Consider the following 27,211-nt stretch of genomic DNA (forward strand, 5'->3'; position numbering starts at 1 on the left):
AACCACAACAAAGTGTTACTCAACTATCAGTTTTTCTTCAGCAGAGCCATGCTATACAAATCTCAGCTTCTCCTCAAATGAAGTTTATTTGGCCGTAAGCTCCCCAGAAATATTTTTCAATAATTTCATTTTCCACGTACCACTCCTCCTTGTATTTAGGATACAGAAAAGCTTGTGAACACTTTAAAGACACTGAAAATATTTAAAAGGAAATTGTTCAAAGTATTTTGAGTTACCATGACAAACAGCATGAGGTTCAGCAAAAAATAAAATTAAGGTTTATAATCCTTAAGACTATTCCTTAGGACTTGCTTTTGTAAAATACCACCAGAGAAGCTCTCAGAATCATCTGAAATAATAGTATGAGCAGGTAAACCAAAACGCAATACATCATTGTGTGGTCCACCTGTGATTTCTGTAGGCTATAAAAATACTTTAAAAAATCAGCTTCAGTTTTTACGAACCTACGGCTCTTAAATGTGATGCAGCAGATAAGTAACAAACAGCAGGACATAAACTGGGGAAAGAAGAAATAGTAACGGAGCTACATTACTCAGTTTAGAAGTGCCTGGAAATCTTTGTGATTTAAAGGATACTTTAAATAAGTTTGATAGCATACAAACATCAAAAATAGTAAAGAAGGATTTAGGTGTAGATGAATGAAGGTATTAAATTCTTAGTATTTTATTGTTTGTTATTTAATGACAATTATTAACAACGGAATTTCTCACTAAACCTCTTTTTTAGGGACAGTCATATCTACAGACCCAAACTGGACAGAGAGTTTAGGCAAAATTGGATACAATTTTGTACATTACTGGAAATTACTTTAGGGGCTTAAACGTGACAAAGGGGAAGGAGATGCCAAGGAAACTGTCAAACACCAGGCATGATATAAGTAATACTCACTTTTATAGGAAGTGTAAATGAGGCAGAGACATCAAGTGACTCATGCAATTTAGGAGGTTTGCACAGTGAGTGTGACGGAATCAAGAATAGAATCCAAGATCCCTGACTCCTAAAGATCTACTTTTTGTGAGAACCCCTCTTTCACAATCTGCTCAGCCTACCATGCAGAAACATAGCTTCCAGAGGATTAATCAAAATAGAACTGATTAAATTTAATCAAATTAATCCAATTTTAAAAAATAAATTTCCCGTTACTTTTCCAGTTCACTCTGCTATAGTCAATTTTCTCTTAACCAGTTTCTGATACTGAACACAGTTAAACCAAACCACGATTTTTTGGCATCTAAACAATTCTTCAAATATCATCATCATAATTATGAAAAATAGGCTAAAGATTTCATTTTACAAACTATTACCCTCTTCTGATAAAGAGTACACTGGCACTACTTTTAGATGGTAGGCAAAGGACTTAAATTCTATCTGCTTTGAAAAATCCCTTTTCATTTAGCTCAGTAAGTATAACCCTGAGATTCTTCATTTTCACGGAGCGAAATGTGCTCAGCAGAATTACCTTAGAAAATGCATGTAACAAAGAAATGGCCCTATGTCAATAAACTGAGCCCAGAGTGCCTAGACATTGTTCTTTGGTTAATTCAAAACATCCTGAAATTAATGAGTGGCAAATTCACTGGATTTTAGATAACAGGAGAGAGATGACAGCAACAAGAGACACTTGGTGCCAGCGTTTCAGAAAAAAAATGTCAATATTTATTGTTTTTTCCATTGCTGGGTTACTGATCAGTGAAGTTAGTTAAAATTTTTACTGTTTCATTCAGTAACTTCAATAGGAAGAAATGAAGCAACACTTAAGCAGATCACCAGTATTCTCCTAATGAAAATCAGCTATCATAACTCAGTTTGGCAGAGACTAGAAAAAACTAGCAGCTTCCAAGTCATGATATGCAATTAATTTTTAAGCCAGAAAGACAGAGCAGAGCATGCTCTTCTTCTGAAAGTGAAACGATGATGAATAAAATTCTCCTAGCTTTCAGCATGAAAGATCAGCCAGCCTAACACAACCCACATGACACCCTTCTAACAACTTTTATTTATGACCAGCAGAGTTTTGCCAACTGAAATGGAGATTTCAAGGAGTGATTTACAGGCATCATCAAATCACTTGAATGCAAGGAAAAAGAATTTGTTTATATTGTATTGGTTTTTGGGGATTTTTTGTCAGACTGAAAAAATTTCCAGGAAACAAAACAACTGTGAATGACGTGTCTTTCCTGAACCCTCCCTTACATTTGGGAGACAGAAAGGGAAAGAACAACATTTATACTTCCTGCACATTATGTTGCTAAGTGGCAGTCACAGGGTAAAAAAAGAAATACAGACTTGTTGACATTTGGCACAGAAATACTTCTCTGATGCTCTGAGTCTATTTTATTAGCACAGTGCATTGGGTAATGGCAACAGTGTTTCAGGTGGGAGAAATAAAATATTGATCTGGCATTTTGGCTCTCCAATCAATTTTTTTTAAACTCCACAAAACTGAAGTATGCCAGAAAGTCTCTCTTCCCAATCTCTGTCTGGATTCAGACATGTAGTTTAACAGAAGAAGGAATACTTTGATACGCTATTTTAGAGTTATTTTAGCTTTGAAAAGAATATCATTCCTTTAAAAGACAACTTGGAGCATGTACATAAATTTAGTGTTTAGAAAGGCTCATCAGAAAAGGCAATCTCCATTCACTGACTACATAAGACAACAATTCTCTATTTTAGGCAGCCAGAAGTGCCTATATAAGCTGTCTGTATGTCCTCCAAAAGGCCTTAACTTTCTAAGAAGTGTGGAAATCGTTAGCAGTGTGGAGATTGTTAATTGGTTAATATCAGCAAGGCTGCACTTACAGGACACAAAACACTAAGCCAGCAAACACACTGGGTTGGTTTGAATTTACCAAGTCATTCACTTTTTTTTTTTCCAAACCACTCTGCAGGATTGGATAATGTCAGACTTCTTGCAGATGGCATAACAACGCTATAGAAGACATTGTAATTATAATACACTGATTAAAAAAATACATATCTATTAAAGATCAGACCCAGAAATGGAAAGAGATAACAAAAAGTTTACAGTGTTCTATTTCAAACATTTTCCTAAAACAACACTTTGGTTTGTTCAAAATATCCTGAAGGACAAACCAATATACTGAATTTTCATTACCAGTTTCAAATTGCTGAGTGACAAGGAAGAAAAGAACCTCTGGGCAAAAGAACCATCTAAAAGAGAGAGAAACCATTATTTACTCACTTCAGTAGTTTCCTGAGCTCCTCTCCCAGTCAGGTAACAGTGACAACAGACACAAAAACAACTACATTTTAAAGCTTTTTTAAAATTCAGATGTGAAAAGATCTAAAAACTTCATCTTTAGGGAGTTTGCTAAAGTCAAGACACCTAAACAAGACACCTAAATTTCTTGGTTGGTAAAACTGTACATCTAAATCTAAGACATGCTAAAAAAAAATTAAATAAATAGAGGCAAGGTTCTGAATCAATGCTGCAGCTTCCTGCAGAAGGCGGCAGGGATAATTCACAGCTTCCCACAGGGGATGTCACCATTTCTGTACTCTGTGCCAGAGATGCGCCACTGTGCTGTGCGTTAATACTAGCGCTGTCCAAGCCATGTCAAAATCGTCCGTGGTCCAGAACAAAATAGAAGTGGTTGTTGTTGGTGATGACAGAATCCAGTAAAACCTTAACAATCACCAATTAATGAGATTACTTTCAAGAAGAATGCTGGAAAAAAAAGATGTTGTAACACAGGTGAAGTTAACAAAAGCTGTACTAAAAATGGTACGTACTTATGGCTGAAAATTAGAGATTTTTGTCAACATTTCATCATTGAACTGGAAATTCTTGAAAGATTTATTTATAAAAATATTAACTTTAATATTAGACAAATACATGAGGGGAAAAAAGAAGAGTAATTCAAGTATTTCGTTATGAGTACTCCTGAAACCTGAACAGAGACAATCAGGATATTCTGCATTCGACTGTTTCCCCATCACTGCTTATTTCAGTTGTACACAAAGTTAAGTATTTTTTACTACCTCCTCCTCATGTTAAATGAACTCATTGATTTTGCATTTGTGCAGAAGTAGTCCCACTAGATAGCAGGTGATGCAATAGTCACTAAGGCAGCACAGCATGGAAGCAAAGGGTTATGGAAATCTTAAAAAATTTCTTTAATACATACTAAGTTTGATACTGACTGCAGTCACAAGTGGCAAATGATTTAATGGCTTCCATTATATTCGTAACAGTATTTTTGTGTGCGTGCGTGCATGTGTATTGTGCCACCCATGCACACAAATAAAAAGCAAACCACACTGGTATTGCTGATAAGGTTCTGCGACCTTATTGTTTTTCCCCAAACAAGTTCACCAGCTATTTAAATCAACAAAAGAGAAATTTTCAGAATGTTTCTACGAGTACTTAAAATTTCCAGACGAATCCTTTCTTTAACCTTGATTTCTTACTCTGCCCATCTTGACTCATGGTACACGCACAGATCAACTCCACAGCACATATGGAATGACTAACATGGTCTGGGATGCTTCTCAGGGCGTCTGCAGTCAATGGGAGTATCTGTTAAGACATGGAGCTAATGTGCACCTGCGTAATGGCCACACTCTGAAACTCCGGGAGGTTTAACTACTGCTGGTTCTTCAGCTGGGACTGTCAGTCTTATGTACATACCACAGGAAAACCATCAAACTCCTCACCATTACAGAATTTCTCATAAGAAAAACAAGCTCATAACCACAGAAGCTGTAAAAGCTAAGGTTTCCATAAATTTAAACGGAGCTTTTCAGAAGAAAAAAAAAGAATAAAGATGTTTTTTCTACTGCTCTGACAATTACCCAGAGAAATATTCCATCACACTCTGGATTCTTCCAAATAAACCCAGATCATCATTATGCCACAATAATGTTACACTGTGTGGACATAATGCCTGAAATTAAATTTCTCTTTCTTACTGCTATAGTGTATCAAAGAAACAATGAAGGCTTGTATGGAAAAGCCCTTAAACTTTAGGAGAGTTTTGTGTAGGTGCTGTTACGGCCTTCAAGTGGCAAAGCATGATCACAAAAGTCACAGCTCCTGCAATCTGCTCCCATCAGAAAACGTAAGGCAGTTAGAACTAAAAAAATCCACAAAGTAATACTGTAGTGTCCTGATTACATTAGTAAGAGTCAAGTTTCTACGGCTTCAACTTCCTTACTGTTTCCTGAAGCCAGAAATCTTACACACTATCGCTTCTGTGGTTCTAAAGGACTTTGTTTTCTCCTTGAATGTGAAGAAAGAGCAAACAAGTTAAAGACTGCATTTTTCTCATACTGTTTTAATCCTGCAGGGCATGGGCGGGATCATTTTGCATTACTATACAATACGTCCTATTACAGCAAAAAAAAATAAATCTTAATTTAACCTAAGATGTAGGAGAGCTTCAGTAATAGTTTAGAGGTATGCCTTTGCTAAATGCAAAGTCTTCGCATCACAGGTCAGTACGTGAGAGGTACAGCTTTTAACAAGTCACAACACAAAGCGTGCAATTACTGTGCGTTTGCCCAGGTGTAACTGCTGTAACTGCTATGGTCCATACCCTCCACACTTCCAGAACTGAACAAGTCACTTCAGAATATCCATGCAAAACAGTTGTCTGTACTCTGAATAGCACAGCATGGACCTTGAACAGTATTTTCTGACTGCAGGGGAACGTACGGTAAAGCAGCTGTATGCAGTAGTGTCTTCGTAGGTGGCAGCTTCTTTTCTGCCTTTTCCCATATTGTCCCTCAGCCCTCCTCGCATCTATCATCATGCTGGGATAAATGAGGACAATGGAATTCAAAAAGGCGTGACAATTTTTGTGTCATGCTCATGCAAACGTTCAGGAAGCTGAAAGGTGTCAATTGCCATGGAAATGTCCTGGTTCGATACGTAGAAAGCAAATCCACAGCACTTAAAACACCACAGTGAAGCTGGTCACAGGCACTCCAGATGCTTATTTTAAAATTTAATAACAAAACTGACCAGGCTTTGGTGTGTAGGTTTTTGTTTGGTGAACACATGATAACAGCCTAGTCAGAAAACTAATTGAGCTCCAACTGGACTAAATTATAATGTCACTAAAAGGCTCTCCAGCAGATGGCAAAGTTTAGATAATTAACAAAAATGAACTGCTCAATTACATTTAGAACTGTACAGCTTGAGCAAAGCTAACCACTCAAATCCCTAGAAGCATAAAAAGAAGTCTCTAGAATTCTTTACATCTCCAGCAAGTCTCTCAATATTGACCTAAGATCACCATTTTACCCCAAAACAAATCCTGAAGTCAAGACAAAAATCTTTAAGGCCACTTTACTGCTGATTTCAACCCTCATTTAATCAATTCACACAATATTACTCCCCTCTAAAGATGCATTCAAGTCATAGTTTTAAAAAAAGAGCAAGTTAACATGAAATATTTTTAATTCTTTATGAACTTTAAAAAGACTCATCTCAAGAACATATGGAAAAATATGTCCCTGACTGTCTCAGTAATGCAATGATATATAAATACATGAATATAATTTGAACATTTACATGTTTGATTTCCTGCAGCTTGTAAAAAGGGTTTATTTTTATTAGACTGTTGAAAGTCTGGAACAAAAGAGTACTTCATTTTCTCAGTATTTCCTTTGTCACTAGAAATACAATAAACTATATTTTTATACAAAAATACAATGCAGTTGAATTTTTATTAGTTGTCAATGTCATTCCTTTTAAAAAAAAACGAAGACAGTAAATGCTGGGGATGGAATTTTACAATTAAGCTTGATTTTGATTGTGTTTGTCACAAATACAGAAACTATGTTTCATGATCAGGACTTTGAAACCACAATGATGGACAAGTTAAATATATATAATCAGGTTAAGAATAAGGAAAGCAAAAGGCATAGTAGAATACGCAGTAATGGAATTGAGAAGGAAAAAGATCATGCTCACTCACTTGAGGTGTTGCATTAAATGTTTCACAGAAAAAGATTAAGACAATAAAATATTCTGAAATATGAAGGTATTCATGAATATCATCTGATAAATGAAATGAAAGATGACAGAATCCAGTCTTGAAATTCTTGAACAAGTTCGTAAGTTGAGGATAACCCAAGGTCTGCACTGTCTTACAGACTGGAATAAGACCACTCATAACAGAGGGCACAGAATAATATCCTAGCTTGTTTCCCAAGATGTACATTTCATCAATATCACAACTCAACTTGGATTATGTTTAAACCAGCTGTTTTTATCGAAATGCAATCTCGTACACATACTGTGAGTACATCTGCAAAGAGATGCAAATCTGAGTGGTGTCAGTGTAAAGACTGGTATATGAGCTCATGGCATCTTACTAATTCTCAGTGTTTTTATAAATATAGTAAAAAGACAGGCACAAAATGAATCCCTTGTGGGACGTAGTATGTAACAAGATCTCAGGGAAAGAAACAGCCACTCCTTATTTCATGAGAAGTTTGGTTTCTAGACACTTGGTCCTGCTATCACAAAGGCAGCCTAGAATGCAGGCATGAGAACTGCTGCATCGGGACAAAACTTAATTCCTTATTTAAGACAACAAACAAGACTTCTCAACATTATTTTCTGTTAATTTTGTGCGTGTATAGGTTTTTACTTCACACATTAATCTCATTAACAGATTAAGCTATGATTGTTCAATACCTCTACAAATCACCAATTAAAAAACAGACTATGTTTTAGAAATATAAACACATTCTATACAGCTGGAAGCTTTGCTTCCTGCACTCCTCTTGATCTTCTTCCCCAAATAAACTGTCTATAAGCCACCTTCTTATTCTCCTTTTAGCAACTCCGCCACTTCCCTCTCTCTCACAAGAGTAGGTCACCATTTCATCCTTCTATTCCTTCTAGTTTTCCTGTCACAATTCTGTCTACTTGGGGTGGCACATTCAGTGCCACCTGCAATTCAGCTTACAGAAGTGACTGGATGGGGCATTCACAAATCACTATATCGAAGGTCAAGATGCCCAAGCAACAGAACCTTTGCAAGCTGAGCTAAACAGAACATTCAGCTCCAAGTCTGCCAGCTGTCACTCTGTATATGTTTTCCTCTCTAAAACAACTTTTAAGTAGAAAATAAAAACAGTTGAAGTGGAACGAAAAGAAAGTTCTGAAACGAAGAAGAGGCAAAAGATTCACGTTAGGCTACATCTGTCCATAGCCTCAAAAACTGTAACTTAAGTATTCAAAGAATGCATTTAACTCAACAGCATTACATATATTTGAAAATTCTGCTCAGCTACAGAATAAAGATTATTACAAAACATGAAAGTATAAACACAAATGTTTGACTAAGAGAGATTAACTGAAATGTGAAATTTATGCTTACTAATTAAGTATTTTACATTGTATCTTCTTAGAGAAGCTACAGGCCAAATTCTTCTCCCTTCGAAGACAGGAGGAGTTTTGCCATTCATGGCAGTAAAGCCTAAACCAGCAGATGACTATCTGTTCTGTTCTTGTGTTAACTTACCGTTCAACTACCACTAACATCTTACATTGCTACATATATTTAACTGAGGAAATTACACCAAGGGCAACTGAAGTCTGATTATTCAGTGTTAAATGACGATACAGCATGGACACACACAAAAATTGGTTTATTTGTAACTATAGCCATTAGAGCTACAAGTCAACACATCTATCTAAAGCGTTTAATAGTGCAATGGAAATAGGTTTCATCACCTTTCTAAAAAGCAACACAGAAATGTTTCACTAACTGAATGTCAGGAACGTTTTAAGTCAAATAACAGTTTTGGGAAATGGTATGTAACAGACCTTGGAAACCTACTTTTTTTTTGGTGGGGAGTGTGGGGAAGACAGGGACACAGGCAATTCATGTAGACTTCCACAAACCCGAAGAGGGTTTTCCGAGCAAGAAAACAGAAAGTCACCCTTTCAGTCACTGAAAAAGCAGAACACACAAAGAGGGGGTTGCTCTAACGAACGAGGCTGCATGCAGCGCAGGGACCTCCGCAGACAAAGCACAGCTGCTGCCCTTTGCAATGAGGGATTAGCAGTCTAGGTCAAAGGAAAAAAAGCCTCTCTGTAGCTAAGTGAGCGAACTGCAGAGTGCATCCTCAGCACAGATGAGAAAAGGCCATCTAACCAGCTTGCAAATTGTGTAGAAGCTTCTGGGAACAGAAACAAAACCAGCATCAATTTCTTGACAGAACATGTACTGTGATGCTCTGTTAGAGGCCTGAGGTTGCAATGACCTTCCAGTAATTTTAAAATTACATTTCCCCTTTCCCTTCTTTGTGTTCATATATATAACAAGCACTTTTTCTTCATGGCAAAACCAACATGCTATCTGTGGGGCTTTAACAATAGCATCTGGAAGTAACTGGCCTAGAGGTAACAGAAGATGATCTTTTAATTGTCTTTCATAAAAATGAAGCTGTTAAAAATATACATATGCACACAGAACTTTGTTTTTAAAGGCAGACATTCAAATCTCTTTCAACTTTCATATAGTTGAGTCAGATTATATTTTTGCTTTAAACATTTTTGGCTTTACATTGACACTTCAGTTGAATGGAATATAAGCCAATATTTGAAGAAAGATAATTACTTAAACTTTTTATTACACACTAAACATATTTTTATTCTAAACCATTTGCTTTAGCAACTTTTCTCACAGAAAAAACGAAGAGTCTTCTAACCTGAGAAATATTGTTTGAACGTACCAGTGTGAATGTATTTCTAATCTTTTTTTGTTTATGAATAAGACACTGAAAACATTACTGGCAATTAGGCTGGTATCTAAAGTGGCATTAATTGTATGTTACAGGTAGCTTGGGGCCTATTTCAGTTTGTGGTATTATAAAAGTATAAGTCATTGAAATTACTTGAACTAGAAGTATCAAAAAGTTGTACTGTTTAAAAAACCAAGAGCTTTTCTTCCTTTTCCCCTGTCAAATCAAACCAAATTAAAACTAAATAAAATTTACTCTACTGAAAAATTCAGTAAAAATAAAAATAATATTCACTTCAACAGTCACATTTCCTTGCTGGTAAAAGTTTGATATACCTGATTTCATATACTGACTTACACAACCGTTAGCAAGTGCCATTATCACATAGGCCCTTTTCAATGAAGCCAGGGTTGCAGCTTGTTACAGATGGGGAAGTTCCCAAGAGCTGTGCCCAGGCTCATCAGAGCACTTCTTAACATCTGCACAAGTTCCCCAAGTTCTTGAAGTTATTTATAAACTGTACTTCTCCAGTCTGAGAGACTGCTTGCCTTTATTACAAGTGATCTGCACAAAGAAAAAAAGATTGTACCATTGCATTGGAACAGCAAACCTAAATTTAACCACATGAGCTGACAGACTTTATAGCCTGTATATTGCATTTAAAACACAGGCACACGTCACCATTCCCCGCCTTGCCCAATATCCTTGCTTTAAGAACTGAATGTTATCAGTCCTACTGAAATTGGTGTTGATGGCCAAAAAAGCAATTCTCTCTGTGTTAATTACAACTATATTTAGAAAAGTTTTAATTAAAGTTTTGAAACTCACATGAAAGTAGGTATCTGTGAGGTTAGAAATACTACTTTTTGGAGCTACATCAAATATTTCCAAGGAACTGTTTATTTACACACTTTTCTAGCATTAGATGCTTTGTAAACTGTATCAATACATTGTCATTTACATAGCTAAGAAATCAAAGGATGTTCAACTTCTGTTTCTAAAATAAAGGCTATCACCAATATACACTTCTATGGAGCACATATATCACTCCTTACACTTTCACGGAGTACAGCTGAAAATGGCAGAATTTGAAAACTGCATCAACAATTCAAAGGGAAGAGACAAACCTGAAGTGCTTTTGTCGCCAATATTATATTTTAAAATCATGTAAGAAAAAAACAATCCCCAAACCTGTTACTTTCAGGTAAATATATATTCCTTCCTACAATGCATCAAATTAATAGTAAAACTTCAGTCATTTGTAAATGATGAAATTCAAGACAAGTCAACTTCATCACCCCTCGAGATCACATGCTCACAAATACATACATGATACAAGCTGATATAGTACAGCCTGCTGGGACCTGTCAGACTTTTGGACTACCTCTGAATCTGAAGTGTGTTTAACATTCTTCAGCGTTTTATCTGGCTGCTTATGTCTGACCAGAGGTGGATACACTATTCTTCTTCCAAGAGCGTTTCTACCACCTTGACTGTACAGCTCTGTAAAAGACAAAGCTTCTCTCTTCCTGGTGTCAACAGGAATGATTTTTAGAAAGGGGTATCTGTTGGTACTATTTGAAAATACCAGAAAATTCTGCTACGGATTACAAGAGCACTTTAATTTCACATTACTCTGGTCTATGGAGAATGGTAAATTCAATTTCAAAAGCTTGAACATCTTTGTGTTAAAGTGAACAGAGATAATGAGGGCTTTTGGAGCCTGGTCCCCCATACCCAGTTGGTGCTTTCTTCTTTATGCAGTCTTGAAAGGAAGCATCAGAAAACACCTAAATGGAGGAGGTGCTGACAGACTGAAAACTTTAACTGAGACTCCTTTCCCACAGTGCCTCCCACACAAAGCTGTAGAGTTCAAAGATTTTAACAGCTTATAAGCATAGAGACAATTCTCTTTTCTTTGACCTCGCTTCATCCCTGACAACTTGTATTAAAACAGTAGATTTCACCAAAAATTAGCTCTCTGAGCCAAACAAAACCTTTAAGTTTACCTCTACTGGGTGAGGTATCCAATACACCACTGTTGCATCCCAATTTCCAGCGTCTTAGGAAGTGAGAGACAAACTATGTTAACATCCTTCTCATATTTAGCACATACAAGCACTGGCCAGTATGTGCAGTGGGAAGTTTCCTCCACACACAGCCCCTCTGCCGGAGAGACAAAGTTGTGGGAAATGTCCCTTACTCTATATTAAAAATAAACATCTACTGCAAAGCTGAGAACAACCAGAGAGAGAAACTTGCCCAAAAGCAGGTACCTTCTATGCCAACTTCTTCCATTCTGTCCTAGCTAAGACTTTCCAAATATGCAAAACCTTTCTTTAAAACGCAAGTGCTCCCAGACATGCTTCATCTACAGCTCTCTCTGCCATGTGGGCACACAGTTTTTCTTTAAAAGGCAAGTGCTCCCAGACATGCTTCATCCACAGCTCTCTCTGCCATGTGGGCACACAGTCCTATCTTGTATCCTTCAGCACTGGCCCACAACTCAGTATGTCTTTGGAGTGCTTAAGAAATCAACAAGTCACCAAAAGTCTCAACTGAAAGCAAATTCCATTTGAAAAGATTTTTTAGAAATGTTTTGAAGACATTCCCTTTACAAGTATCATACAAAAAGATGAAAAAGTTGACCAAACAACATGGAGTACCAACAACTCTCCATACTAGTAATGGAAAAGTAAGAGTTATGGCAACATAGAGCTTTGCCAGGAAAACAAGGACAGCCAGTTCCCCTCACTCCACCCTCCCTCCCAAATACTTACATCAAGGAATACTCAAAGACAAATACAAATCCGACTTTCAACTAAACTAGTGTTACAACTCTACTAGAGCTCCGTCTTTGAACTTACAGGGTGTGCACCATTTTCTTAGCATAGTAAAAGGAGATTGTGTGGGAAGAACAAGAAATGCAAGCACACTGTGGGAAAGACTGGAGTCACAAATGACATGGCTGCTCCTTGAAATCCATCTGGAAAGTCTGAGTAAATGCTGGATGTCCCCAGTCACTCGTTCACATTCTATCAAATGTCAGGAATATCTGATTTATTCAAAATACTACAGATTACATCAACCAATGCAAATTATTTTGCTTGATCATGGTTTTTTCAAAGCATGCATTTTATGAGAAGCATATTTTTGACATTCCCAAATTTTAATGCCTGTTTTTTTTTAAAAATAAGATGATGAAGTAAGTATTTTAATTCTGGACAGTTTCCTTAGTTACACCAAATTCTACTGCTGAGACCTTAGACTTATGACAGTCTCAGCAAGACCCCCTCCAAACTTTATCGAGCCACTTCATACAGATACAGCAATTTTGTGATCATTTTAAATTCAAAAATTCCATTTTTCCTAGATTTCCAGTTACCTTTCATAAACAGTCAATTCACAGAGTAAGTTTATTCCAAACACAGTAATGCATTCCCCTGTGACAAAGAACTCATATTCTATAATTCAGTTTTCCAGCAAAACGGTAAAATGGTTATCAATATTTGATAACCCTGGATCTATTTAAAAGGCTTTGGTAGGGCATCGTTACGCACTCCTCCTTTCATAAAGATAATAATCTAAAGACTGCCCTTTCCATTTGTAGTGTGTTCCTTTGCCTTCTTTCAGGAAGTGTTGCTAAGGAAACAGACTATCATCTACCATTAGGTCCAAGGGTCTAGCAAGGTTTTTCTCAGGAAAAACAGACGAACAATTACAAAACCAGTATTTTCTTTATTTAAAATAAAGGAAAAAAAAAAGTAAGGCAGAATTACTACATGCCCAACAGATATAATGTTCAAGAAACATACATTCACTAGGGCATGCTCCCTCCGAAACAACATTATTTTCATATTATAATGAAATAAGAAGCATTTAACTCATCATTAAAGGAAAATCTTGGGGTTTTTTCCCCACTTCTAGAGCCAGTATGGTATTTAGCTTTGCCCATTCGAGAAAAGGCAGCAGACAGTTCTGTTAAGCAACAGTTCCCTTGAAAAAAACAACCTGGCACTGCATGCACAAAATCATTACAGACCTACTTACTGAATTGACTCACATAGTAACTAAGCCTGGCTCAATAAAGTCAAATTTGTATACTTCATTTAGAGTTTCTGGTATTGTGAGTTTACATCAAAATCCATTGTACTACAAAACAATTTTATTCCACTATAACAGATCCGAGGATTTACCCAAATTAAAGTGGCGTCATTTGTAAAATTAATGTCTACAACAGTTCAGCCACAAGCTTTTTCTGGCTTAGAGGAAATTTAGAAATATGAACAGCTCCAAGTTTCAGTAAAGTTTCATCTCTATACGTATGACATGGCAGGCAAAATACACGAGCTTGTATAAAATATCTGTATGTTAAAATAATTTTGCCTCAGTTTTATTAAAGGCAATCAGTCATCATTCAAAAATTAAGGTGCTAATAGCTTAATTTTATATTTTACCAGAAGTATTTTGGAAAACAAAAAAAGGGTTCTAAGATTATTAATAAATACCTCTGAAGTTCAACACGACCATAAATACATACATATCTATATATCTATCTATCTTCTAATTTGTAAAGTAAAGTTGACTGATGAACTGCCTTAATATACTTTGGCCCAGTTCTGACTTACAGTTTAAGACAATTCTATTAAGTCAGCTGCAATTCCTATAAAGATTATAATAAAATATTAACGTTAACACAATGTTCCTTATCTTTACTAACACTATAATTAAATGTCCAGAACACCAATGAAAACTCTGTACATCTCACATTTAAAGTTATAACTCTGAAATATAATCAGGAGAAGGGCAAAGAAATGTAAAGGACAAATAAAAATAATATAGTAATTAAAAAAAAAATCAAAACTAGAACTGGCTTCTATTGCATTTAAGAGTAACTTGCCTTCTTAAAAAAGGTTTTCCTAACACCTTACGGAAAGGTTTGCACACTAAAAGCTTTATTTTATGCAACTGCATCAGTCCAACAAAAGAGACTCTCTACACATCCAACCTCACTTATAAACTGGAACAACATGATTAAAATGCTTTTACTCACCAATTTGAGAAACTTACAGGATGCATTTTCTTACAAATATGATGTCTAACTGTGCTTGACAGAAATCACTTTCAATGTTTCTGCCTCCTATCTATCTATTAATGATTTTCATTGAAATGCACTAATTTGTGATAGAATTTCACACACACCCCTTCGGGTCAGGGAGACAAACAGGACACGGCCCAGATAACACAACTGTTGAGGACTAAAACCAGAACTTATTTAAGCCTGTGAAAGTTACAGCTCCCTTTGCAAATGATTTATACACAAAGGTAAATCAGGTGCAGTACAGGTCAGCAGACAGGGACGGCAGACCTAGAATTTACAGAAGAGTAAAAACTCTGAGTAGAACCGGAGCAACTCAACTATTCTGTATTTTGACACCTGAGACAGCTCAAAAATCCTGTGGCCACATAACAAAAAAATCGTAAAGATGCCATATTTTTAGCCCTTGCATTTTATCTCTGAGTCATGACAGAGTATGTTTTAAACCAACTTTTACTGGACTTATTTTTAAATTCATCTATTGCCTTGATATGGCCTGTTGTTTCCTTGGGTCCATTTCCATGTTCTCCGAAACAGCTACTCCCTCCTCCCTTCAGAGCAATAACCCTACAAGGTTATAGTGCTTATGCATTTCCAAATCTCTCTTAAACATGGCTTTGGCTCAGACGCCTCCTTCTTTTGCTAAGGAGTTTTAGCGACTGGAGATCGCTACAAAGTGGTAAGAATCACTTAAATCACTCACTCTGCTGCTGACTACATGACGAGCAGGATCTGCCTTATACCGGTCACGGGAAGATGTCCATGCCATGGCAACATTCTCAACTACCAATCCTTCAATGGGGCCCATGGTACAAATCAGCAGAGAAGCAGACCTGCAGCTTCTTCAGCATCCTTGAACCTTCCTTAGGGCCAGAGAGACCTCACCCTGGGCTGAGGGAAAACCACGCAGTACACAGTTTTAAGGGTCAGTTTGGTACCCCACTTCCTACCTTCCCAAGAATGTACGACACTCTGAAATCACTCCTGACTGCAGACTCTCCAGGACAGAAGCTTGTCACTTAGCACAGTGGTATGATGGCATAAGTGGGGGTTGTTTAGCCTGGAGAAAAAGAGGCTGAGGGTGGACCTCAGTGCTCTCTATAACTACCTGAATGGAGGGTGTAGCCAGGTGGGGGTCAGTCTCTTCACACAAGTAACCAGTGATAGGACAAGAGGAAATGGCCTCAAGTTGCACCAGGGGAGGTTTAGACTGGATATTAGGAAAAAATTTTTCACTGAAAGCGTTGTCAAGCATTGGGACAGGCTACCCAGGGAAGTGGTGGAGTCAGCATCCCTGTGAGTATTTAAAAGACATATAGATGTGGTGCTTAGGGACATGGTTTAGTGGTGGACTTGGCACTGTTAGGTTAACGGTTGGACCTGATGATCTTAAAGGTCCTTTCCAACCTAAATGATTCTATGATTCTAAGTGAAAGAAATACTGTGAGCGCCTGAGGAGTCCCAGCTGCCTGCAGTCTTATTGGCTCAAAAAGCTTTGACAGCATATACAACACTTTTATTATTAAGCTTAGTGGATTTTATAAGTTGAACTCCCACTAAAAACTTAACAACTAACTGGGGTCATGAGGAGTAAGTGAGAGTTAGGAGTTACGCGTTCCAGATGGCTGCTGCCACTGCTTCCTCATATGCTCAGTGGGACACACTGGTGGTCCGCCCACTCAACTACACACAGAAGCATGCTACCACACATCTCCCTAAGCACCTATTCTCACCTTGAGATCCTCCCTCGGCTGCTGGTGATCCTTTAGTAGGGGGAAATTCTGTGCCCTCTGCCTCAAGAAGATGACCTTGAAAACTCAGAGGCAACCACCAGATGCCTGCTCTTCACAGAAACGTACAAATGAAAAGGAAACAACAGGATGCTTCCCAGCTTTAAAGATTATGTTAAACATATAAGAATAGCATAACACTGTTGACTTCAGGCTGTCAAGAGTCTACAATTGCTCTCTGCGGAGTTTAATTTTCCAAGTGATAGTGTAAGCTTCATCTCACAATTACCAGGTAGTTTTCATTGGTGGCCACCACACACAGAGTAGTAATAGAATAAAAGAAGCTGACTTTCAGCAGTGGTCTACCATAAATCAAAGCCACAAAACAAGATGGCCTGCAAAGTATTATCATTGGGCAACACAGAAGGAATATCCTCTGAAATATTACATGAAATGCTATTTGCAGGAATTAATTCAGACTATGACTTCTGCGAAGAGTGAAGGTCACAACAAATGTCAAAACCATATATAATTCCCCCAACTCTGCAGTTCAAAAACTGCAGTCCGATACATGACTATGCTTTGCCCTGGATGAACAGCAATGACTATCTACATCCATAGCAACAGTACCTGACAGCAAAGGCTTTGGGAAGTTTGCACTGAGTTGTGGGGGCTGATTACAGGGAAAGTTGAACAAGTCTATAATTAGTAAAAAGAAACAGGAATTAAACAGAGTAGTAACCTCAGCTAAATACAACAGGGAAGCTGCCCTGTCTGCACAAATACTAGCATCTAGTCTTTAGTAAGTAAGGCCAACATCAATATTAATGTGATCAGTCATTCAATATTTAAGTTTACCCCTTAAATAAGTTTACCATACTGTAGACTTGCAGCTGGATGATTAACTTTACTGTGTGGAGCAGGAGGAAAGGGTCAATGTTTTTCACAGAGAACAGGCAGGCAATATGGCTGCAACAAGGACTAAGACTCTTGAAATTGCTCACAAATACAGAGCAGTAGTTGATGCCACTGGTAGCCAAATATGCATACAGGATCTACTCCCTAATTCAGCTATGAGAAAGCTAGGTTGCAGGTTTCATTTCCTTCAATCTTGTGCCTCTCATCCCAAGCTTCCCTCTGTTTTCTTTTCTTGATCAACCACATCTAGGCTGAATGTCTGACACCAGTCACATTTCTCTCAGGTGGAGTGGTAAGTACAACACAACAAAAAGACCGATTACATCATATAGACAGTAGAGACAGGCCTATGCTAGTTGAGGAGGGTGGGTTACATACTATTTTAAAATTTACATCCAGTTTTCAGCCACGAGGTTAATCCACTTAAGGCCTGGAGAACTTCAATTTTTCTTCACTGCTTTCTTCTATGTCAGAAGGCTCTGTCATATAACATCTCCCTTTATCTGTGTCTTCTCTACTAGTTCCCTCCCCAATACACAGCCTTGATAGGATAAACCAACGCAGAGTTAAAACTTAATTTATACACCTATACTTGTTATATACACTAGGTGTAAAATGTGACTTCAAATTATATGAAATGGGTAGAAAAACTAAACTAAAATGAATAAATGAAACCATTTCATTATCTCAAGCGTAAGAGAACATGAGTTTAGAATTTCAATGCCAAAATCCAAGTCTTACTGCTCAACAGAACACATGAAAAAGTAATTTATCAACCTGTTATGAAATTCTGTGGTAACCTGCTTCCAAGTTCAGTGTATTTTCTTGAAGGAGCTGTAAAACACAAGGTATTTTTCATAATCTGGACTGGTCTATTTTTACACATTCAGGTGGGATATTCAATTAACACATCAAGTCTAAAGGACTATTTTGCTCACAATAAGCTTCTTATGTCCTAATATACAACATTGAATACTGTACAACATTTTGGACAAGGTTAGATTTTTATCCAACTAACCTCCTAGTAAAGTTATATAAAAATCACTAAATCTAAATCTATCTTTTCATAAAGTTCTGCAGATTTTAATAATACATTTCCTTTCCCCTGCATTTCACTAATATAACTGCAGAGAAAATTGAATTCTGACATGTAGATTTTATTGGGAATACAGTACTAGCATTTTTAACTATGAGTATTCTCATCCCTCCTCACAACTTAGGCAGATGCATCCAATTAATGATGAATCATTCTACATAAATTTCCTGTTTAGAACACACTGGCAATACCAGCACAACAACCTACAGAGCTTGAAACGGGGAACAAACTTATTTGGTCAGACATCATCACCATTTTTGTTTATAGACCCAAAAAAGGTATTTTTAATTGGAGGAGTGTGGGTGTCCCAAGAATGAAATTGTTCACTTCAGATTCTTAGATGAACTATCATTATGCTATTTTGAAGAAACTACACTATCGTAGTACAACTAGAGAGCACTACTAAGAATTAAGGAAAATTTCATTTATCATGATCCTAAGCACTACTCAGTGTATTTGTAATAAAATCATGTGTGAAAGAAATTGAGGATATTTTGATCGCTAAGTACCAGGGCATATAAGAACAGCTGTTCTTCTGTATCATTTTACTCACTGAAAGTTGGGCCACAATTCCAAAGAAGGTGCTGAAAAAGATAAGAATTAACTGGACAAACAACCTGGTTTTGTTTATCCATGCCCTATCTTCAGAGTAACTGAAGAAAAGTGCCTCCCAGTGTCGAAGTAAAATAAAGTCAGAAGAATACCTGCCTGTATCCTCAACTGAAAGGTCTGGTCAAGTTCCTCTTTCTGAAGTGGAGAGTCCATTCTCATTCTACCTACTTTGTTGATTGATTTTTGCCTTCCCTGAAGAAGGTTGGTTTTTTTTTTTCCTCTTTCAGGAATTGTCATATCTTCTTGCAGGAGCCTATTGCCCACATACTGGTGGATCAAGCTATAATGTCCTAGTTTCTGATCCCTCCTAGGGAGGCCTGTGGAGCTTCAAACTCTGAAAGTTCATAGACGTTTCAAAGGTGCTTCTGTTACTCCTCAAGTGCTCTCCTCTGGAAGCTCTGTAGTTGAAAAGACTAACATCATGAAGGAAATTGATCACAGGTAACCCTCTCTCTCTTTTTTAAATTAATAATTGATAGAAGGGAATTACTTTTTTTGTACATTCAGATATGAACTTTACATTACAGTGGTCATATCTGAAGATTTTAAAAAACAACAGGAAGCACTTTTCATGCCATAGACACCATAAAAGGTAACAAAATCCAATATGCCACTAAATATAATATTTTATTTTAAACAACTGATGATCTCACAAAGATCTTTTAAAAATAGGCTGGTATGTAGTTTCATTTCTATCATCTTGAAAATTACTGAACTATCCTCTGAATAGCCTAGTATAAACTTCCACGGCGTGTGGCCATCACTCAGTTCCCTTTAATGTGCACCATTTTTCATATATTTTGACTTCAGTTTTCAGAGTTAGAACGCAGTGACAGGAATCTTGTAAGCATTTTCAAAGGTATCCAAGACTACAGCCCTATTTGCTTCGTGAGAATGGAAAAAATCTGTGAGCATCAAAGACGACTTCTTTGCCTATCACCTTCTTTCTAGTCTTACTGGGTAATTTTCTGTACAAGGTCATTGTTCTAGATCAGGCACTGTAAAGTGTACACTTAAATGAAACACTGTCCAGTGCAGGGGGCAAGTTGTTTTTCCTCCAGTCTAGCTCACTAACAGTTAAGAATTTAAGGCTTTTAACCTTCAACAGAGAAATTGCTTTGAGTTTCATTATAAGCTGTTTCTCACTGACCATATTGATTGCTGAGGTTTTAAAAGACACAACCGGAAACATTCCAGACCACATAATAAATAAAACCAACACAATAAAGGTAACTAGGTGTTTCAGAAGTTTGTAGGGACTCCAGGAGATGAGTAGTTGAGTCCTTCAAGCTAAGTAGAGAAGCATGAAACGAACTTCAGCTTGCAACAAACTAGGGAGACATATAAGGAGGAACATGTCCTATTTTAATATTACTTAATACTGGGATTGACAAGGCATTTTAATAGCAAAAAGGAAGATCCTGTAATGGAGGAAAGCCTCAAATCTAAAGTGACCTGGAGGCATCAATTATTTTAAGTGACGACAACTTTAGAGGTCTACACATGCCAGAATGTAGTTTCTATTTTAAAGCACTATCAACAGTCTATTGTAACTGAGTGGAACAAAATTCCAATTATTCTTTAGAAAATAAACTTATGAAAACTCTTAGAAAAAACAAGTAGAAAGGCTGCTACCAGCTCTAGTGATAAACTTATTAGTTTTCACTCTATGCAAAGGAAATGGAACAATATTAAGGTGAATGAATTTAGGTGTAGATCAAAAAATGAAGGATTATGCTGCCAGGGAGTGAAGGATTATCATCACTTACCTCCCTCATCCAGAAGCTTCCCACTCAGGGGCTGGGATGTATCTGAAGAGTAACATGTAATGGAAATTTGTAGCATTAAATTAACTGCAGCTGATTGGAAGCACCTGATGGAGAAGAGGTGAGAATACCTGCTGTTTTAGAAGTGTGAATAGGATAATCCCCAAATCTGACTTTCTGGTCTTCTGCCCTGACATTAACTATTACGGTTAAAATTTGTCTGAACACTGGAAAAAATACTATAATAGTCACTTACAATAAGCTACTGGAGAGTAGTTTTCCAGACCAATAAAAAGAAAAAAGGCTCAAGTTATGGTTTTTAACTGAAACCATAGCCTCATGACACCAGTAGTCAAATAACCAGGTAATACGCTTAGCATCAAAAGGAGATACAAGTTTTCATTGATCAGTACAGTGACACAGCCAAAAAACCCAAAATGAACCAAAGCACACCTATCATCTCCTCAGTAGACTATTTAAATACATAACTCAGAGCTACAGATAACAAAGTCTTACCTAGTAAGTGTGTACTCCCTGAGTCCTGAATGCAGGTTCATGGCGGAAAAAGTACCTATGCATCCACGCAATCGTTTATCTCGGCCAATCTTCCACGTTACAAACAGTGGGCTGTTTTAGGGAAAAAAAAAAAAAACAACACATGATCACAGAGGCAATATTGACAGTCAGTGTGAAATTTCAGAAACAGTGCTGTTCCATTTTGGGCAATGGGGGGCCAAATCTCTAAAATAACTGTATCTGAGCAGGCTACAGTATTTAAAAATGTCCTTTGCGATTCTTTTGACTGTTCTAGAAATGTTGCTCATGTGACATAATAAAAAATAAGATCATTGGATTAGTTAATGGACAGAATGAAACTGCTTGGTAACAGATATGATATGCTCAGTGTCCCTTGCTGTTACCCATTAGCTTTCTCCTGTGAATGGGAAAAGCCTCACCTTAGACGTCAGTACAAAAGGAACCCTTTATAGAAGGCAAAAATAGCCCTGTTACACTAGCCACCCCCTCCGCCTGAACACAAATACTTTGGCCCTTAACACTGCTGGCAAGAAACTACCAGAAATCCTTGGAAGGCATGAAAATTTAGAAGCACTCTCGAAACTTAAAGAACTGCTTCAGGACAGGATATTTTCTCCATGAATCCCAAGTTAGTACTTAAGAATCTCAAAAATGAACAGGAGTGGAGCAAAATCTCTGGTAAGATGAACATGCCTTAATTATATTAGTGTGACAGTTACAAAGAAATACTTCTACTATGGAACAACTGGGGACCAATCTATACACTAAGTTAACACAAAAGAGACAGACCTTACAACCTTTGGGGACCAAAATTCTCCTTGCAGTTCTAGAGCACTGTATCAATATGCAAGCACCAGAAAACTACACAGACTTGAATTTCTCAAAGGAGCGCACATGGCTCCTGGATAACCCAGTCCTCTCAACTCTAACAAAGACTCCTAATCCTGAGATGAACAGGGACATACAGAGAATAAAAACACATAAAATTTACTTTTTTCCAGAAAGGAGACAAATCAAAGGGGATCGTACAGACAAGAGTGCACTTTCCCTTACTGTCAGGCTTAAAAAAAAAAAAAAATTAAGAAAAAGGCATTTCAGTTAAACAACTTGACACAGAATATTCTTGATCACAAGTAAGTTCACATTTCTGCAGAACAACCAACCCCACCCTGCCTGCCCCAGCTGCAGAGCACCTCCCCCTTAAATCTTGAAGTAAATCTGGTATTAATTTTTGTGGAAAGTCAGGCCATTCAGGCATAAATACAGATCATTCTTGATCCAAAGACCAGAGCCATGCTGCACTAAAGCTGACAGAAGCAAGGTGCATCTCTGACATTTAGAGCACCTGCAACCACCACACACACGGTTAAGGATGCACAAACAATTTCTCTCCAAAGCTATGTGATCAGGCACTGCTCTTCAGCATTATATACAGGTACAAACAATCATGCTGCATTCACCTTGCTTTTCTTTATAGCTGTTTCCTACACAGTGTCCTTCCTATGTAGTCCATAGCCATTGCTATGAAGACCAAGAAGTCTAACATGCAGTAACCTACCTCAGCCTAGCATCTGAGGAGGAGATCACAAAGCAGACGTAATTAACACATGTGCAGATCCAGAATCACGCAGTCAAAAATTCACAAAAAGTCAAGCTGGTTGCATCAAAAAACAAGAATCTTCTTCTGTTACTACTGTCAGCTGCAAATAATGAGCTGATTTACAACAGTGCACTTTAACATTAACAATGCCACACTGCAAGACAACCTTTGATAACTACATCTTACCTGACTCCTCATCTGAAGGATCAGTAAAAATATAATCTGCAAGTTTCTCTTATTCTGTGAACAGAAACTCCTTTTCTAGCTATGCTGAGATTCTTAAAATATACTAAGGCTAAGAGTTTTATTATACGAGTAGATCAGTCACTGCCCAACTGCACTAATCACTGCACAGTGTAACAGAGATGGATATAACTGTACTGGGGGTATATACATAGCTATGTGTCCGGTTTTGGACTCTCAAGGAATAGCCCGCATTCCTTTCCCCCTTCCATCCCATTTGCTTCGTATGGTGTGGCACAACTTATTCATCATGTGATGGCAGAAAAGAATACGCCTCTCAGTCTCTACAGCACCAATGCAGCAGCATCCAGTCCTCTCAGTTTTCCAAAACCTGCTGTTATCGCCTGCAACTTCCTCCTGATTTGATTAAACTGGACAAGTTCCCTTCTTTCAATGACGATGAATAGAAGAGGAAGCTGAAGTCATATCTTTCTTTTGGATTTACATTTCATTTTAGTTCATTTTGCCCACCCCCTTCCCCCCTCTTTTTTTTTTTTTAAAAAAAAAAAAGTTGTATGATAAAAACTGAAGAGCATAAAGCCAGAAGGGACTATTACCTAACATTTAGTAGAATGCAGGTTATTACACTATTCCCCATTCAGATCAACAAGTGGCATTTTACTGGCATTTTCAAGAAAGGTATCTCAGCTCCCTTAAACGGTATCAAAAAAATTAATAGATTGCAATGGCACTGAAGACACTCTCTCCCCTTGCACAGAAACAAGCCTGAATAAGATTCAAATTGGACTTTAGGACTATTCTCTTGACCTTTATCTTTGGATTATGAGATTTATTAGCTGTAATACACTCAGTGGAGGACTATAATTCAGGGAAACATATATGCATTTACTTTCTTGCCAAAACGAATTCCTCCGAGGATGCATCGTTACTACTACTTTAAAAGGACAATAGAAGAAAACATCCAGAGACCGTCACTGAATGTCAAATAGATTACTGAGACATTTGCATCTGCTTTGAAGGTCCTTGTCAATGAGTACCAACAGAAAAAGTAAAGGTTATATACATATACTTTTGTACGAGTGGTAGTAGTAGCATAAACATACCATTCGGACTAAATTTAAACCTCTATCCATTGGGTAAATGAACTACCACTGGTAGTCGTATATGCTATGCATCACAAAATCTGACTAAAGATGCTTTTTGAACCTTTCAACTTCTGTATTTCACCACACTTGTCTCCGTCTTCCCTAGGAGTCGCTAAAGGTATCAGCATGTCTACACAGAAGATATAAGCCTACCGAACAGAATTACTTTTCTTAATTACCATCACAGATGTCTTCCAAGTGTAATAGGGACCAAAGGTTCAGAGCAGTCAGCGACCCAAGAGGATTCTAACTCTTAAGAATCAAGAAATAAGGCTGAAAGGGAACTTCAGGGCTCCTGCTATCATAAGGAATAATTATATAACTGTTCATAAATGATCCACATTCTCAATTTTAAAAACTACTAGAATTAATGGGGACAAAACCCCCAAAATGAAAAATTAGAAGGTTGCCTTAAAACCTCACTGAAGTTCAGAACCTCTGGAAACATTCCGATTTCCTGACTAAATGTTTTCCCAGTCAGCTTGTACCTAGCTATTCTTGTGCCAACATTGTCCTTTAGTTTAAATAGTTCTTTTCCCTTCCCGGTTATTAGTCCCCAAAGTACTTACAGAAAGAATTCATATGCCTCTTCAGACTTCACTTTGCTGAGCAAAATGGGTTGTGCTCATTCAGTTACCTCTCAAAGGGGATCCTTCCATTCTGACCATCACAGGTCTTCTCTACACCATTTTCCAGTTTAAATTCACCTTCTTGAACATCAGTCTCCAGAAATGTATACAGAATTACAGAGGAGGATCTTGCACTTGCATTAACACTTCCATTTATGAACCAGAAACACTGCTACATTTTAGGATTAATTCTCACAGCCTAATATAAAGTCCAAGTCTGCCTTTCAAAACTTTACTGAGCATTTCTAGCCTTACACTAAACAAAGACAACAGAAAACCTGCTCATAGAACCTAGACAAGCTATGCAGAGAAAAGAATTTGTTTCTTTCTAGGGATGTTCTTTTGCTTTTTATTGGCATCCTTGGTCTCAGCTGCTTGCCTATTTTCTCCAAGCCTGCAATGCTCTTCTGTTTTAAAGCCAATAACCCACAAATAAACTTGCCATCTAACGTAACTGCAAATCTGAGATCTGACGCTAAGTGCCAAACTCCACAGATAGCAACGTCAAGAACAGCTAAGTAAATACGTACATTTTCAACTTGAAAAAAATCCTTATTTTCATCTGTTATCTGTCGCTAAGTGCCAAACTCCACAGATAGCGACGTCAAGAACAGCTAAGTAAATACATACATTTTCAACTTGAAAAAAAATCCTTATTTTCATCTGTTATCTGTTTTTGTTAGAATAAAAAGGAGGGTTTTATTGAGCAGCGCACACACCGACCTAAAATGAAAATTTGCACCTCCAAGCACTTGAAGGAAAACAGAAGAGAACAACAGAAAAGAAAATCTTCAGTGAAAAAGCAGAAGAGGCGGCAGATGTGATGCTAGGAGTCCCTTCTATCCAGTCACGTACAGCAAGGATATGCACTGCATGCTGGAGATCTGAGTCCTCTTTTTACCTAAAGAAGTTTGAACCCACGTATCTCACAGGAGTGGGAAAGCATGTTGGGGTGGGGCATGCTCACCTTTCTGACTCTGGTTCCCTTTTGATCTAGTATGAAAGCTGGGGGTGTGTTTTTGTTGTTGTTTGTTTGTTTAAAAAAAACCATTCACTAAACCAGATGCTGTGCTTCCCTGGGAGGGCTCTAACAATCAGCTTCAAGTAGTTCCCTTACCCAGTTTAGGGTAAAGCATCTTATTAAAAAGCAAAACAGCTCTGACCTTGCGCGTAAGACCTCTTGACGAGACACTTGGAAATGTACTTGTCCGATGGGTTATCCAGCTACCCGTCATGGTGCCAGGAACCTTTGGCATACCCTGCTGACAGTGTTAACAACAGCAGTGATGCAGAGCACTTCGAATGCTCAGTAGCTGAAAGTTGGTGGAAGATGTTTCAAACAATACAGAAGCAGAAGGAACCAAATCCAGATCCTCAGAAGCATCTGTAAATATCTTAATCATTTTTCTTTCACAACAGGCTTTATTTTGTGATTTTTTTGTTTGCTTGTTTGTGAGCCAGACACTTGAAAAATATTTCCATCTGAAACTATTTACAGGTGCCACAGCAAATTCACAAGCAACCTGAAGGCTATAAACTTTCCATCCAGTCATTGCCTAATTTACTATTTATTGAAAAGTCTTGCTCAGCTCTAATCTAAATCGCAGGCAACTGTTTCAGTTATTTGCTATAGAGGTTGTCAGGCATTACTCCATGAAAACCAGCTCATCATACATATTGTTTTTCCCTACTTTTAGTTGCAAAACTGAATTAAAGAGACAGCTGGAAGACAGTAAGAATTTAAACCAATATTCCTTCCTAGTATACAATGGCTATCATCAAAAGCGGCATACATATATAGTCTGTCTCCTTGACAGACTACTGAAATATATGCATGTATCCAACACTCTAAACACTGACCTGAAAGGGCAGCCAGAAAATGTGTGGCTGAAGCACAGGAGCATGGGTCACCCGATCAGAGTGCTGTCCCATGTGTCACTTCAGCTACTGTTACACTATTTTCATTAATGAAGAAACTAGGACAGCCCTGTACTTTACTTAAGCATTAATCTGTTAGACCTTCTGGAGAACTGGAGCACTTCACGTGAAGGTCACAAGGTATAGGCCTATATAAACATTGAAAGAAAGTATCAAAATAATATCTTATAAACCATGTTTACCAGTGC

The 27,211-nt window shown here is 37.5% G+C and overlaps 1 protein-coding gene across 1 annotated transcript in view; it reads right to left on the bottom strand.

Annotated features, from left to right (window-relative positions):
* AMMECR1 (Alport syndrome, mental retardation, midface hypoplasia and elliptocytosis chromosomal region gene 1) overlaps positions 1–26,320 on the bottom strand; it is a 47,197-nt gene extending 20,877 nt beyond the window's left edge. The window contains exons 1-3 of the mRNA XM_009706974.1: positions 26,249–26,320; positions 25,094–25,179; positions 21,487–21,597 (exon numbers count right to left, since the gene is read on the bottom strand). Of these exons, the coding sequence (XP_009705276.1) occupies positions 21,487–21,597; positions 25,094–25,179; positions 26,249–26,320 (269 nt within the window). The remainder of the gene's footprint in view (positions 1–21,486; positions 21,598–25,093; positions 25,180–26,248) is intronic.
* Positions 26,321–27,211: the final 891 nt, after the last annotated feature.

Source organism: Cariama cristata, unplaced genomic scaffold (assembly GCF_000690535.1).
Source record: "Cariama cristata isolate BGI_N322 unplaced genomic scaffold, ASM69053v1 scaffold4799, whole genome shotgun sequence".
NCBI classification, from domain to species: domain Eukaryota; kingdom Metazoa; phylum Chordata; class Aves; order Cariamiformes; family Cariamidae; genus Cariama; species Cariama cristata.